General features: G+C 39.5%; 1 protein-coding gene across 2 annotated transcripts in view; it reads left to right on the top strand.

Annotated features, from left to right (window-relative positions):
- The window catches only part of SUMF1 (sulfatase modifying factor 1), a 103,301-nt gene that overhangs the window by 70,656 nt on the left and 18,967 nt on the right, over nt 1-13,678 (top strand). The window contains exon 9 of one of the 2 annotated variants that reach the window (XM_012761154.2): nt 7,837-9,340. The exons of the other annotated variant lie outside the window; for it this stretch is intronic. Within the exon in view, the coding sequence (XP_012616608.2) occupies nt 7,837-7,947 (111 nt within the window). The 3' untranslated portion in view covers nt 7,948-9,340. Of the gene's footprint in view, nt 1-7,836; nt 9,341-13,678 lie in introns of those variants that run through there. 2 annotated transcript variants of the gene reach the window in all.

Here is a 13,678-nt window from a genome sequence, read left to right as displayed (position 1 = left end):
TATATACATCAGAGTCTTTCGTCCCAGATTGTTTCTCTAATTGAAGCTGTTAAAACAGGTGTACTTGGATCTTGCCGGACATCCAAACTTCTGTGAGAAACAGTTAAATCTCTCTTTGTACAATAGTATCTCAAACTCCTAATTGCTACCAGTTATGTCTCTGACATATGGTACTTTTCTAAATTGAGAATCCATTTACTTTTCAAGTAATTGGGGACCAGAAGATTTTTCAAAAATAAATGGGGAAAATTAAGCTTGTAAAAGACATTTTCAACAAGTGAATAACACTAAACCATCCTAAATCCATGCATATGAATGCGTCTGATGTTCTATAGTTTTTATTAATAGATTGTTTTTAATCTGTGTTTTCATAAGCTTTCCACTTGATTCTTTTAAAATATCTTTTAAACTAATACATGTTTTTCTTAAATACACTTACATGGTACAGTTGATTTTCATGTGTTCCCCTTGTATCTCACAGCCTTGCTAAACTCATCTATTAGTCCTAGTAATGGTTTTGTAGAATATATCAAGTTTTCAACATAGGTGGTCATATGATCTGTGAATATAGTCAGTTCTTCTTTTTTAGTCCGGATGCCTTTTATAACTTTTTCTTACTGTATGGTTGAGTAGGAATGATAAGAGCAGACATTCATACTTCATTCTTGACCTTAGGGATTAAACATTCAGTTTTCAAAATTAGGTATGATATTAGCTATAGCTTTTTGTAGATGCCCTTTACCAGTTTGAGGAAGGTTTTTTCCCCCAAACTCTCAATGTAGTGGTGGTTTTTTTTTTTAGATTTGGATTTGATTGACTGATTGATTGATTGAGATGTGGTCTCCCTATGTTGCCCAGGCTGGTCTTGAACTCCTGGACTCAAGCAATTGTCCCGCCTCAGCCTCCCAAAGTGGTAGGAATACAGGTATGAGCCACCACCACACCTGGCCTGAGGAGGTTTTTTTCTATAGATAATTTTTTGGTGAGTTTTTATCAGCAGTGGATGTGGATTTTCCAGATGCCTTTTCTGTGTCTATTGAGATGATCATATGTTCTTTCTTTTTCAATATGGTAAATTACATTGATTTTCAAATATTAAGCCATCCCTGCATTCCTAGGATGTATGCCATTTAGTTATGATGTATTATCCTTTTTATATATTTTGGATTTTGATTTGCTAAAATGATAAGTGAGCATTTTTGCATCTTGTTCATGATGGGGATTGTCCTGTTGTTTTCTTTTTTTATAATGTCTTTTTCTGGTTTTGGTTTCAAGGTACTGTTGTATTCATAGATTGGGTTGGGAAATATTACCTTTTTTTCAATTTTTTGGAAGAGTTGATGTAAAATTAGCATCATTCCTGAAATGTTTGATAGAATTCACCAGTGAATATTTCCAAACAAGGTCACATGAAAAGAAAAGAAAAAAAATTTTTTTTTTTTTTTAAAACAGAGTCTCGCTTTGTTGCCCAGGCTACAGTGAATGCTGTTGTGTCAGCCTAGGTCACAGCAACCTCAAACTCTTGGGCTCAAGCGATCCTTCTGCCTCAGCCTCCCGAGTAGCTGGGACTACAGGCATGCGCCACCATGCCTGGCTAGTTTTTTCTATATATATTAGTTGGCCAATTAATTTCTTTCTATTTATAGTAGAGACGGGGTCTTGCTCTTGCTCAGGCTGGTTTTGAACTCCTGACCTCGAGCAATCCGCCTGCCTCGGCCTAAGAAAATTTTTAATTAAAAATAAAAAAAGAATTCTCCATTGAAGCCATGTGGGCATAAAGTTATAACTATAAATTTAATTTATTTAATAAATGCAGGGCTATACAGTTTATCTGTTTCTTCTTGATTATTATGGTAGTTTGTGTCTTTCAAGGAATTTGTCCATTTCATCTGAGTTATTGAATTTGTTGGCATAATCTCTGCCTCTTCTTGGGGTGTTCAGACCATTTATATTTAATGTGACTATTGATACAGTTGAGTTGAAATGTGCCTTCTTGATTTTTTTTTTTTTTTTTTGTCTTTGTCTCATCTGTTCTTTGTTCCCTTTGTTCTCTGTATGTCTTCTTTTGGTTACTTATTTTTCATCACTCCATTTTCTCTCTTTTGGCTTATTACCTATAACTCTGTTTAAAAATTTTAGTGGTTGATTTAGAGTTTATATAATAAACCTTTAACTTTTCGTATTGTACCTGAAGGATAAGTTTTAGTTTAGCCAGGCTCAGTGTGATGGGGAAAACATTCCAGAAGAGGAGAGTAGCAGAGTGACAAAACTGAATAGGATTCACAGGGTTTTACAGAGAATAACAGCAGTTCCTGGATCTTGGTGGTCAAGTGAATTGTACATTGTTTTGGTCTTTTAACATCAGTCTGGTTATTTTTGTGAGGTTAGGAAAGCAGCACAGTATTGGTAGTGAATTATTTTCCGAGTACTTAGCCACCTTCTATGTTAAGAGTAGCAGCTTTTACTAAATTATTAAGATATAGATCCTGGTATTATATCTGGACTGGAGTTTTGTAACTGTTTCTTGCTAGGTATGTGACTATGGGCAAATTACTTAACCTTTCTAAGCCTCAGTCTTCATGTTTGTAAAATATACATCATAATTGCACCCCTTGTAAAAGAGTTTTATGAGGAATAAATGGACCAGCATAGATAAGCTCTTGGTATAGCTTATGGTAAAGGTTCAGTAGACGTTAGGTGCTCCTGTCAACATCCTCCTTAGTCATCATTTTTATTATAATTTGGTTATGTCCCTCCTCCTTCTCCTTTGGAGAAGGAACCAACTAATGAGCTCCTAACTAGATAGGCAGAATCCTAAATAGTATGCTTATGATGTAAGTGGAAATCAATGAAAAGAAAGAAAAATGTTGTAATTCATTTTCTTAAAAATCACCTTGCTTAGAAGGTAGCTTATTTTCGATCATGGGTCAGGGCCAGTTTGCCTGGCTAAAGTAAATGCTGATGATCATTGATAACTTTATGGAAGTCTATCCAAAGTATAGATTCAGTAAGGAGAAGAGGGCACAGAAAGAAAGAACTATGAGGCAACATGGCATCTGGTTAAGAGCACAGACTTTGGAATGGGATTGAATAGGCTGGAATCCTAGATCTACCACTTATAAACCATGTAATCTTAGGCACACTGTGAACATCTTTCCACCTCAATTTTCCCTTATATACACAGTGTAGATATTAATAGTACTACTTCACAGGGTTCTTGGGAGGATTAAGTGAGTTAATGTATGTGAGGTTCTTAGAGTGGTTCATATGGTAAGTATTCAAGAAATATTAGTTGTTGTCATTGATGTTGTTAGATTAATCCCTGTGGGGTCTTCAGCCCCCCATAGCATTGAGGAAATCCTTACTCTCCTGCCAAGATGAAGAGCAAAAGGAGTTGGTCTACTGTCAGTAGCAAGAACAATGAAGGGGAAATCAGAGACCTGAGTTCTAGTGTGTGGTTCTCTATAATGATTTTGTTCAACTTGAGCCACAATTACCTTAAAAGTCTTCTTCCTATAAACACCATATTGCTGTTCCACTTGGCTTCAAAGCCCCAAGGCTGGTAAGTCATTATCTTAAACTGATTGTTCCCAAGTCCACTGTCACATTCTTAACACAGATATGGAGATCAATTTCACACAGTAATTAGACATTTTGATGAAATAGGACTAAAACAGGTCCTTCCCACTTTTTCTGTTCTTAATTAATAGAATGACCCATTTTCAGCCACCTAAAGACCTCACATCCTTAAGAACCACTTAAAGTGCTAAAAGTAGAGTTGGAAAAAAAGAACAATGAGGACATTCATAATCAGGCCATTTACCTCTTTAATTATGTGCATCATTAGTTGGAACTTAAAGTGAACGACTTACTAATAAGTGTTTGCTGAGTGAACCAGTGCATTTGAAATGGAATGATGGTGTGAATTGACTGTTTTCTCAAGTGATGGGCCTGACCTCTCCGCACTAACTTTTGTAGTGAGACTTGCTTTTTTAGTGTTGAGTTCTGCATAGTCATTTTGGTTAATGAAAGGCCTCAGGGATTGCTGTGATCTGATAAAGAACTAACTCCTTTTGTTGTCACTGATTTTAAGGTCTTTGTTATACAAACAAAACATTTTCATTGCATAAACATTAAAGATAAAAATGGAAATAAAAATCATCCTGCTGCCTATGGAAAACTGGTAGTAGTATTCTATCAAATATTTCATGCATTCTCTTGTTTTCTTTCAACAATGGAATTATTCTGTATATACCAGGGTCTTCAAATATATAGCCATGGTAAAAATCTCTTATATATTATGGATCTCTTTTACATTATCCTATGTCACAGCTATGGGAATCCTTCTCAACACAGTGCTCTGGGCAGATACTGCTCATTTGAGTTGTTATATCCTGGGGTTTGTGGCATATGAACATCATTTTATTTTAAAGTAGTTTTTAAAATAAGAGATAAATGGCAGATAGGAATATGTCATCCAACAAAAACCTCAGTCCTATGTCATATCCACAGAGAGATCCCTCAACTTTTCCATTCATGTAGCAAATGTGTATCCAGGTTCAGATGCTGGAGGAGGGGTATTATCATCTTTCTCCAAGTGAGCACAAGCTCTCCAAGACCTGCTTAGAAGCCGGCTAATGCTTTTGTTGTTGTAGTGAGGAAACAGATTACCCCAGAGGTCAGATAAGACAGGCAGAACTAGTTTCTGTGATCGAGTGTTATGTTCATTATAAAGTAACAGCTAGAAGGCCTTCCAAGTGTGTAGTGCTTTAGTTGTTTATGTAAAAACAAGGTGAAGTATGCTAAAATTATTCCATTAGTAGCTGCATTTTATTGATGAGGGAACAAATTCAGAAAGGCTTCACCTTTGCTAAGATTAAATAGTAAAATGTTAGCTGTCACAGTTTTCACTTGTATCAAGCCCAGACTCTTGTCTGCTGAGAAGACTGGAATGTGACTCCATCCTATTTATCCACCCACATTTCCTGGTCATTATTAACTGTCTTTGTACCAGTCACTCCTGGAATTCTCATTCTCCAGATCTTTGAGCAACTGAGACCACATGTCACCTTATCAGAGAGGCCTTCCCAGACCACCCTGTCTCAAGTGTCCACCCAGTCACTCTCAGTCCTCTTTCCTTTATCTCAGTTTCCTTTGACATGACTGGTACCGGAAATAACCTTCAGTTTATCGGTTTGTTTATTGTCACACTGCTCTCTGTTGAATGTCAGCTCCCTGATAACAGGTGCCTTGTTTGTCTGGTTCTGATTGTATCCCTCATGCCTAAAATAGCATCTGACATATTGTAAGCCCATATATCTAATGAACAAATAAACCATGCTGTGACGTGATCCAGCTATGGTCTTGTTATCCTCTTAAGCTGCCTGAATTTTTCAGTTTTCATGCTGTCGACATCATTATTTTCTCTACTTGATGGGCCTTGTTTTCTCCTTTTAAAATAAATCAGTGCTCAAAGTGTGGGCCATGGGCCTTATAGCATCAGCAACACCTAAAAGCTTGTTAGAAATACACAGTCTAGGGCCCTGCCATAGACTTCTTGAGTCAGAATCTCTGGGTGCTGGATTTATACATGCTCTCCAGGCTTGCTCGTGTGTGAAGTCTGAGAAATCCCACTCAGATCAAGTTGTGCCTTCCAAAATAGTCTTTCCCAAAGACTTTGCATTCTATAAGGAACACTTCCTTCACCTCCATTACTAATAACCTCAGAATTGTTTAACCCTAGCATGTCTTGTAGCTGATTGATGTGTAATCTGTTCCTCAACCAGCCTGTGATCTCTAGCAAGACAAGACCATGCTGAGACATGATTTCCCCGCTGGGCACATACAGTGGCCAATCAGGAAGCGCATGATTGATTTGGTCACAAGTGTGGTACAGTTATAGAACAAGAATGCCCATGTCATCTGTTGTCTGTCGTCCTGCCTGCCCTGAACTTGATCCTTACTGCAGCATGGAATTCACTAAGCATGCTTGGTTTCATGGGACCCTGGATCATCCACAGGAACCTGATTCTAGAAGTGCCAGAGCACTGTTGTTTCACAGCAGCCCAATGAGCAGGCCATACGTGGAGTGAGGCATTTGTTGTGTCTTCCTGCATGGTCACCTCTAGTCATTTGAGAGCTTCCATTGCATGTGGACCACACACAGTAGCAGATGCCACCGATTTTTATTATTTTTATCAAACACATTTTTAATTAAACTTCCCTCCGCCTACCTGAGATTTAGTAATGTTTGTTATATTCTTCCCTGGCCACAAGGAACATGAGAAAATTAGTTGCTGTTGTATCACTATAGAAGACAAAGCACTGTGTCTTTCTTTTTATGGTGGAAGTGCTCCAGAGAATTGTCTTGTCACCTTCAGAGATAATTTTATGAAGATTAGAAGCACTGTACTTTTGTGAGAGAAAAGAGAATAATTCATATTTAAGAAAAAAAAATCTTCCTGCATGCTGACTTGTTTCCCCAACCTGCAAATTATCTCTTCTGCGTGAATTCCAACGTTATTCTACACGATTCTTTGTGTCGTTTCTTTAACCGGCCGGCAGGGACTTGAGGTCTTACTGGGCCAATTCAGAGTTTATGCTCGTGGTACCCAGGATGACTAGTTTATTTTCATTCTCTGTTATTTTGGATCAGAGAACAATCCTAGAGCACAAGAGTCCCGTGCATGACTATATTTGGAATCTGGAAGCTTTTGAAGTGTTTGTGGCAAGTAATTTGTAGTTCTTTACCGAATACCGGCTAGGTGGCCAGGGACGTGCAGGTGTGTGTGTATGTAGGCAGGTGTGTGTGTGTGTGTAGGCAGATGTGTGTTGGGTGTGGGAAAAGAAGTCACAGATTGTGGTACCTTTCCCTCTGGGAGTGTAGTATACTCTTGCTAGGGAAGCAGGAACACCACAGACAGATCTTGGGTAACTCATTACTTTCTCTGGGCTGTTATGATAAAAATGAAGTAACAGGTAATGGTGCCTAGCACCGTGCCTGCTGTGCTGAAGGTCTGTGTTGGTGTGCGTGTGTATGCTTGCGCCTTGCTCTTATAAATAACACCGGTACAAAACAACCACACGAACAAATGCATAGCTCTGAGTTCGGATGATTTAAACTCTAAAGGCAGTGTATACAAAAAGCAGCGTTTTCCCACAGCCTTTCCTACATTTGGTGTTCCTAGGCTGGCTGTTTAATTTTTTGCCCATCTACTGGATACTGGATAGTAAATGGTATCTTAATGTTACTCTTAATATTTTCCCAGTTGCCATCTATGTTTATCACTTAGTTTCATGTCAAAAATCAATATATACTTAGTGTAGAAAATACGAAACCCAGCTGCTGGAGGACAACTACTGTGGTGCATTCTGAATCTTCCGGTCTGTTTTTTCTTGGCATATATAATTATCACGCTTGAGATCATACTACATCTACAGCTTTACAGTCTGACTTTTTCATTTAACATTCTCATTAACTATTATGTAAAAACATGATTTTCAGTGGCTGCTTATGATTCTGTCCTATGGATATGCCTAAACCATTGGTCTCTACATTTCTTTGCTTCTTGCTGTTATAAGTAATGCTGACACCAGCATCTTGTACTGCATCTGTGTTATGTTTATAAGGTAAAGGACATCAGATAATATGTGGCTAATTCTTGAATGTGCGTCTCTTTCCAAAGCACACGCGCTAAGTGTCTGTGAAGGTTGTGGGGAAGCACCGTGTATAGGGCAGCGTAATTTCTGAACAGCTTTCACTTCTGTGTAACATGCAGCTGCCAGTGTGGAGCCCTCCGTCCCAGTAGCACTTACGTCGCTTTCTTCTCTGCACAGTCCTACTGCTATAGGTATCGCTGTGCTGCTCGAAGCCAGAACACCCCTGATAGTTCCTCTTCGAATCTGGGATTCCGCTGTGCAGCTGACCGCCTGCCCACCACGGACTGACAGCCAAGGAGAGCCTTCCCAAATCCAAGAAGTCATGTCTGACCTGCACTGGGCCTCCCTTGGAACTTTGAATGATCTCATGCAAAGAATTCCCACCCCAAGGTGGGTTACGTACCTGCCCAATGGCCAAAGGAACCATCTTGTGAGACCAAATCGCTGACCTGTGTCAGTGCACGTGCTTTATCATGTGGTGCATCTTTGGAGATCCTCGTCGTCGTGTTTTACTTTGGAGAGTCTTTTAAGAGGAAGGGGAGGCCAGGCGTGGTGGCTCACGCCTGTAATCCTAGCACTCTGGGAGGCTGAGGCGGGTGGATTGCTCAAGGTCAGGAGTTCAAAACCAGCCTGAGTAAGAGCAAGACCCCCATCTCTATTATAAATAGAAAGAAATTAATTGGCCAACTAAACATATATATATATATATATATATATATATATATATATATATATATATATATATATAAAAAAACTTAGCCGGGCATGGTGGCTCATGCCTGTAGTCCCAGCTACTCGGGAGGCTGAGGCAGGAGGATCGCTTGAGCCCAGGAGTTTGAGGTTGCTGTGAGCTAAGCTGACACCATGGCATTCTAGCCTGGGCAACAAAAGTGAGACTCTGTCTCAAAAAAAAAAAAAAAAAAAAGGAAGGGGAGCGAGGGAACCCTGAACTAGGCTTCAGGAGGCCTGCCTGCTACCCAGGCTCTGCCCCAGGGTTTAGGCCCCAGGGTCTAATACTCGACCTTCTGCGTGGGCCTCAGAGCCCTGATGCATCAAATGATGGTGGACAACCTGACCTCTGAGGTTATCTCCAAATTCTAAGAGTGATTATCAGAATATATTGTGATTTCATAGTGAGAATTTACGACAGATTATTTTTGAGCTATTTTTTTCCATGTGTGAACCTTGGGTGATACTAATCATGTAAAATAAGAGTTCTCTTATGTAATATTTTCAGAAAAGGGTGGCGATGAGTTCTTTATATTCACACTGCACTTTGTTTTCCCAAGGAAATCAGTGTCTTCTACATTGCTGTGGCGTAGCCCACGTGGGCCAGCGATGGTGTGCTAAAGTTCAGCAACCTGAACACAAAGGAATGTCTGTGGGGTGACTCTGTTGTGCTTTATCTTTCAACATTAAGTGCCTTTGGTTCAGAGGGGCAGTTAGAAGCCCTGTTTTCCCCTCTCCCCAAAGCCTTCAGTGAACGTGAAATGTGTGCTAAACAGGGAAACCTGCTTAATTCTGTTAATACCTACAGGAGAAAAGGTTCAAGAACCTTGAATCAGCTATATTCAGGGCATCATCCAATATTTTGTAACAGAGAAGTAGGAAACCTTGTTGGCTGTGGAATGTCAGATGCTTTGAGTCATGCACTATGTTGAATAAACTGGTATCTGCTAAATCAGGTTTTACTCTCATTCATTTCTTTTCTCTTTCCCTCTTTGTGTTTTCTTTTAAAAATGATTTGGGACATTTGTGTGTTTAGTTTGCTACAGAACTTTCATGTCCATTAGCTAGTGGATAATTTTGCTATATGGGCCAGTTTGTAGGAATTTTTATTCCAAGAAGCAAGACTATTCTGCCGGGAACCCTATCCTGACCTTGCTGCTTCTTGCAGCAGTAGATAATGTGACGTCAAGGGTGCTGCCTTGGTTGGTGGTTCTGTAAAACCCGGCAGCTGCTTCAGGTGCCAGGAAAGCACCTTGTTCTAGAGTGATGGCTTTCAACCCGAGGTCCCCGTCGTCAGGATCCCATCCTGGTTCCCCAGTCCTGAGGGCCCCGAAGCTGTTTCATGCATGTCATTTGAAAGAAATTATTAAGTCAAATAACATTCATAAGTGTTTAACCAACACTTGATTGCTACTTTTGTGCTTAGCTTCATAACATGTGAAAACATATTGAAAAATGATCACATGGCTGACATATTTCACTGTATTTGTTTGTTGTTCAGTCATTTCTTGGATATAAAATGTTTCTCTAAAAACTTCCCCCAATTGATGATTAATCCCAGGCAAAAGAAACAAACATTTGTGGGAAATAGCTAATGTAGGAAATGAGATACTTTATTTTTAAAGTCACCACTACTGTAGTACAGTTTGTTTTGACTGGTTGCCTCCCACCTGCATGTATTCTACTTCCTTATATTTATAGTGTGTATATTTTGAATTCTTCTTCTGTTAATTAATGTCATATAGCATAAATATTTTGGGATGTTTTGGGGCACAGTTTTTAGAATTGCATTTTTAACAGCAGCATAATATTAGCATTTAAAATGAAATCCTAACAAGCCCTTCACTTAAGAACCACATGTCTAGGTTACCAACTATAAGAGTACACCAAACTTCAGACAGCTATAGCTACTACACTTTATAATGTGGCATATTGACATATGAGTAGACCAACAAAATGGCAGTATAATGATTTTGATTTCAATGCCCTAGACTGAAAAACCTTACCTTCTGCAAAATTGCATAGACAAAAAATAGGGATATAAGGGAAAAATAGGGGTAGAGGAAGATCACTCAAAACTTAAGGAAGTCTGCATCTCGTACCAGAGCACTAACAAAATAACCACCTGAATGAAAACCAGTAGTTCAATGAAATTTCCACTGGCATTTGCAGCCAGCCTTACTACCAGTCAGTCGTTTGCAGCCTTAGACCCTGAAGCTCCTCCTCCATTCTCAAAGATGTAAGTCCTTAAAGACGTACACTTCTGATGGAGACCTCTTCCATCACAAGTGAGAATCTGATCCCGGGTATAGACTTCTCCATCAATCAGTTTTTTTTAAGTGGATACTGGTCTACAGCATCTTTATCTGGACTTCCAACTTTTCAGAGAGCTTAACATAGTGGAAAGTATCGCAATTCTTGAAGCCACTAAATAGACCACTACATGCACTAACGGCACTTCCATAGGGTTTTTTTTTTTTGAAGGTCTCATATATATTGCTAGGGTTTTCTCTTACATTGGTGGGAAGGTTTGTGCCTGATTGTTTCAAAGCACATTTCACTGGAGGATGTTATGTTAAGTTTATGTGGCCAGGCATGGAAGGGCAAATATGACATGTTCTCACTCATATGTGGGAACTAACAAAAAAAATTTGAACTCAGGGAGAGGGTAGAATGATGGTTACCAGAGGCTGGTAAGAGTAATGGAGAAAGGGGGGCAGGTAGGATAAAATGAGCACGGTTAATGGGTACACAAATACAGTTAGATAGAATGAATAAGATCTAGTATTAGGTAGCACAATAGGGCAGCCTTAGCTAATAATAATATACATTTTAAAATAACTAAAAGAGTAGAATTGGAATGTTTCCAACAAAAAGAAATGATAAATGCTTGAGATGATGGATACCCCAATGAACTTGATTTGATTATTACTCATTGTTCGCCTGTATCAGAACATCATACATACTCCATAAATATGTATAACTATTCTGTATTCAATTAAAATTTAAAAAAACACTTCAAACCGCATATGCTCCAACATGACTTCCACATTCTATGTCCTCTGTTTCTGGTTTTATTAATCACTTACAAGCTATCTCTGCATTAAAGAAACACTTGTAGTAAAACAGACCATTTTGTCAATGTGCTCAGTTCAGTATTGAAAATCTTTTTTCCACCCCAGGAGCTCTTATATCTAAAGTTGATTTCTAACTCATTTCTTGCCCCATTGAAGCGTGGAGGGAATTTGAGGTTTGTTCCCAAGTCTGCTTTGGTCCTGAATCCTAGACAATCTTGCTTTATTTTCAGGGGTGTACAGGACAGTTGAGGCATAGTAGCTTTTTTCTTAAAGCTTGTAAACATGATTAGAACAGGGAGGAGATGGGAGGTGATGGTGGTGGGAATCAAGAGTGACATTTCCTTTTTGAAAGCAACAAGTTACATAGATGTTTCAGTGGAATACAGATCTGTGTCAATATAGACATTTTTTTCCTTTTTCTTTCCACCCGCTACCTCATTTTGGACAAATTATCTCAATTGTCCATATGACCTTTCAGGAAAAAAAGAAATAGAAGATACCATTTATTTTAGGAAGTGTTGATTGGGATGGGGGCTTGGGGAGGTCTCCACTATTATGTCTCCAAAATAGTGTGTCAGTAAATTCCATTTTCCAGGGGCTGTCTTTACTGAGAATTCTGTTGTTGAGAAAAAATGGTTTTTCATCCCTAAGGATCTCAGAATTCGGGTCTTCTTGCTAACCGCCTTTCAAAATAGATCATGTTTTTATCCTCAGTTTTCAAGCTGCAAATAAAATTTTTGCATGTAGTAAAATCCACAGTTGACCTAGCAAAAGGAATATTTTTTAAGAACACCATAAACATGGTGCTTTCTGTTCCGAAACTTGGGGAGTTTTATAGAAGAGATTAGTACGGGATCTGTTTTTTCTTTTTTAAGTGATATTTTTGCACGTATTCCTCCTCTTTGCTTCCAACAAATATTAGCATTACCATTAGCAATATTTCTCACAAGGGCGTTCACTTGCAGCCTGGCTGGCGAGGGGAACAGAGGAGGCACAGAGTCGGGCAAGAAGCATGGACAGGTGACGCGGGCCGGGCATGAGTGGTGCCGGTTCTGAAGGGGCTGCCACTGCCCCTGCTCTCCCGGCCGCTGCCGTGCGGCAGTGCCAGCCTGGAGTTAGTTGTTGCTCAGTCATCCGGCTTCCAGGAGTAGCTGGATATTTGCATTTTTGTTTGATGTCTTCAGAGTTTTTAATGATGGCAGCCAATTCAGATTAGAAACAAACAAACAAAAAAACCCCACTAAACCGAGGTGTCAGTTTGGCACGTCAACACAGAGTAATGTAAGAAGCTCTGAAACAGCTTAGGGGAAAAGCAAAACCAGCAGACAGACTGTCAGGGGGAAAGAAAGAAGACTTGCCTTGTTGGGTGGCCTTGAAGACCTAACAATTGTCTTCTGCAGCCAGATTCAGCTGGTGGGGTGCCAGTTTGCAACCTAGAGTATGAACGGTTGATTCCTTTCATAGAGCACACAATCGCACATGTTTCTGTCTCAAGAATGACTGATCAAGTAAGTAATAGGCAAGTAAGAAAGGTGCGTGAGTGTGAGAAAAAGGGCTTGTCCACGGGCCTCATCTTGCCTAGAAATGCCTTAAGAGGCTCCTATCCTCCGCCCCCCCACCCCAGCCACCTAGAATGATTTAATAGCCGTAGGTAACCTCAGCGGAGCCAAGACAGCCCATTTTCATTAACTTTAGCACTTACTACTAAGTTTGCAGATTAATATCAGAGGATAGCAGAAATGTCAGTTTCTTGACTGCTAGTTTCATTTTATTTATTAAAACTGAATTCTCTAGAATATAAACTGCCCCAGAGCAGGCTTTGCTTGTATAGCTTGGCCAGAGTCAGTTGTGCGATTAGTGAGAACTGGCTTTTGTTGTTGCAAATGCTTAAAACACTGTGGAAATTATTAACTCCAAGGGCCTCAGATGGAGCCTTGGCAGTTGGCCAGAACTCCTTCCTTCCTCTGACTCTTGTGTTTAGACCATCAGGGCAGGAGTTTAATTAATTTTTTTATTAAGCAAAAGCAGTACAGAACAATATTCAGGTAGGCTGTAGAAGGAGAAATGTTCTTTTCTGAAACTTGCCCTATTTAGGATTGGAAAGTTCAAGGGATTAATGCTAAGGGACGGAATTTTTCGGCTTCAGATCAGATTCTAATCTGCCCCCAAATGGTAATTGACCCCAAAGTCATCATCATGAGAAGGCTGGTTGG

This window comes from Microcebus murinus, chromosome 28, assembly GCF_040939455.1.
Source record: "Microcebus murinus isolate Inina chromosome 28, M.murinus_Inina_mat1.0, whole genome shotgun sequence".
NCBI classification, from domain to species: domain Eukaryota; kingdom Metazoa; phylum Chordata; class Mammalia; order Primates; family Cheirogaleidae; genus Microcebus; species Microcebus murinus.
Note: the sequence above shows the minus strand (reverse complement) of the source record. Positions and strands in the feature narration are given on the sequence as shown.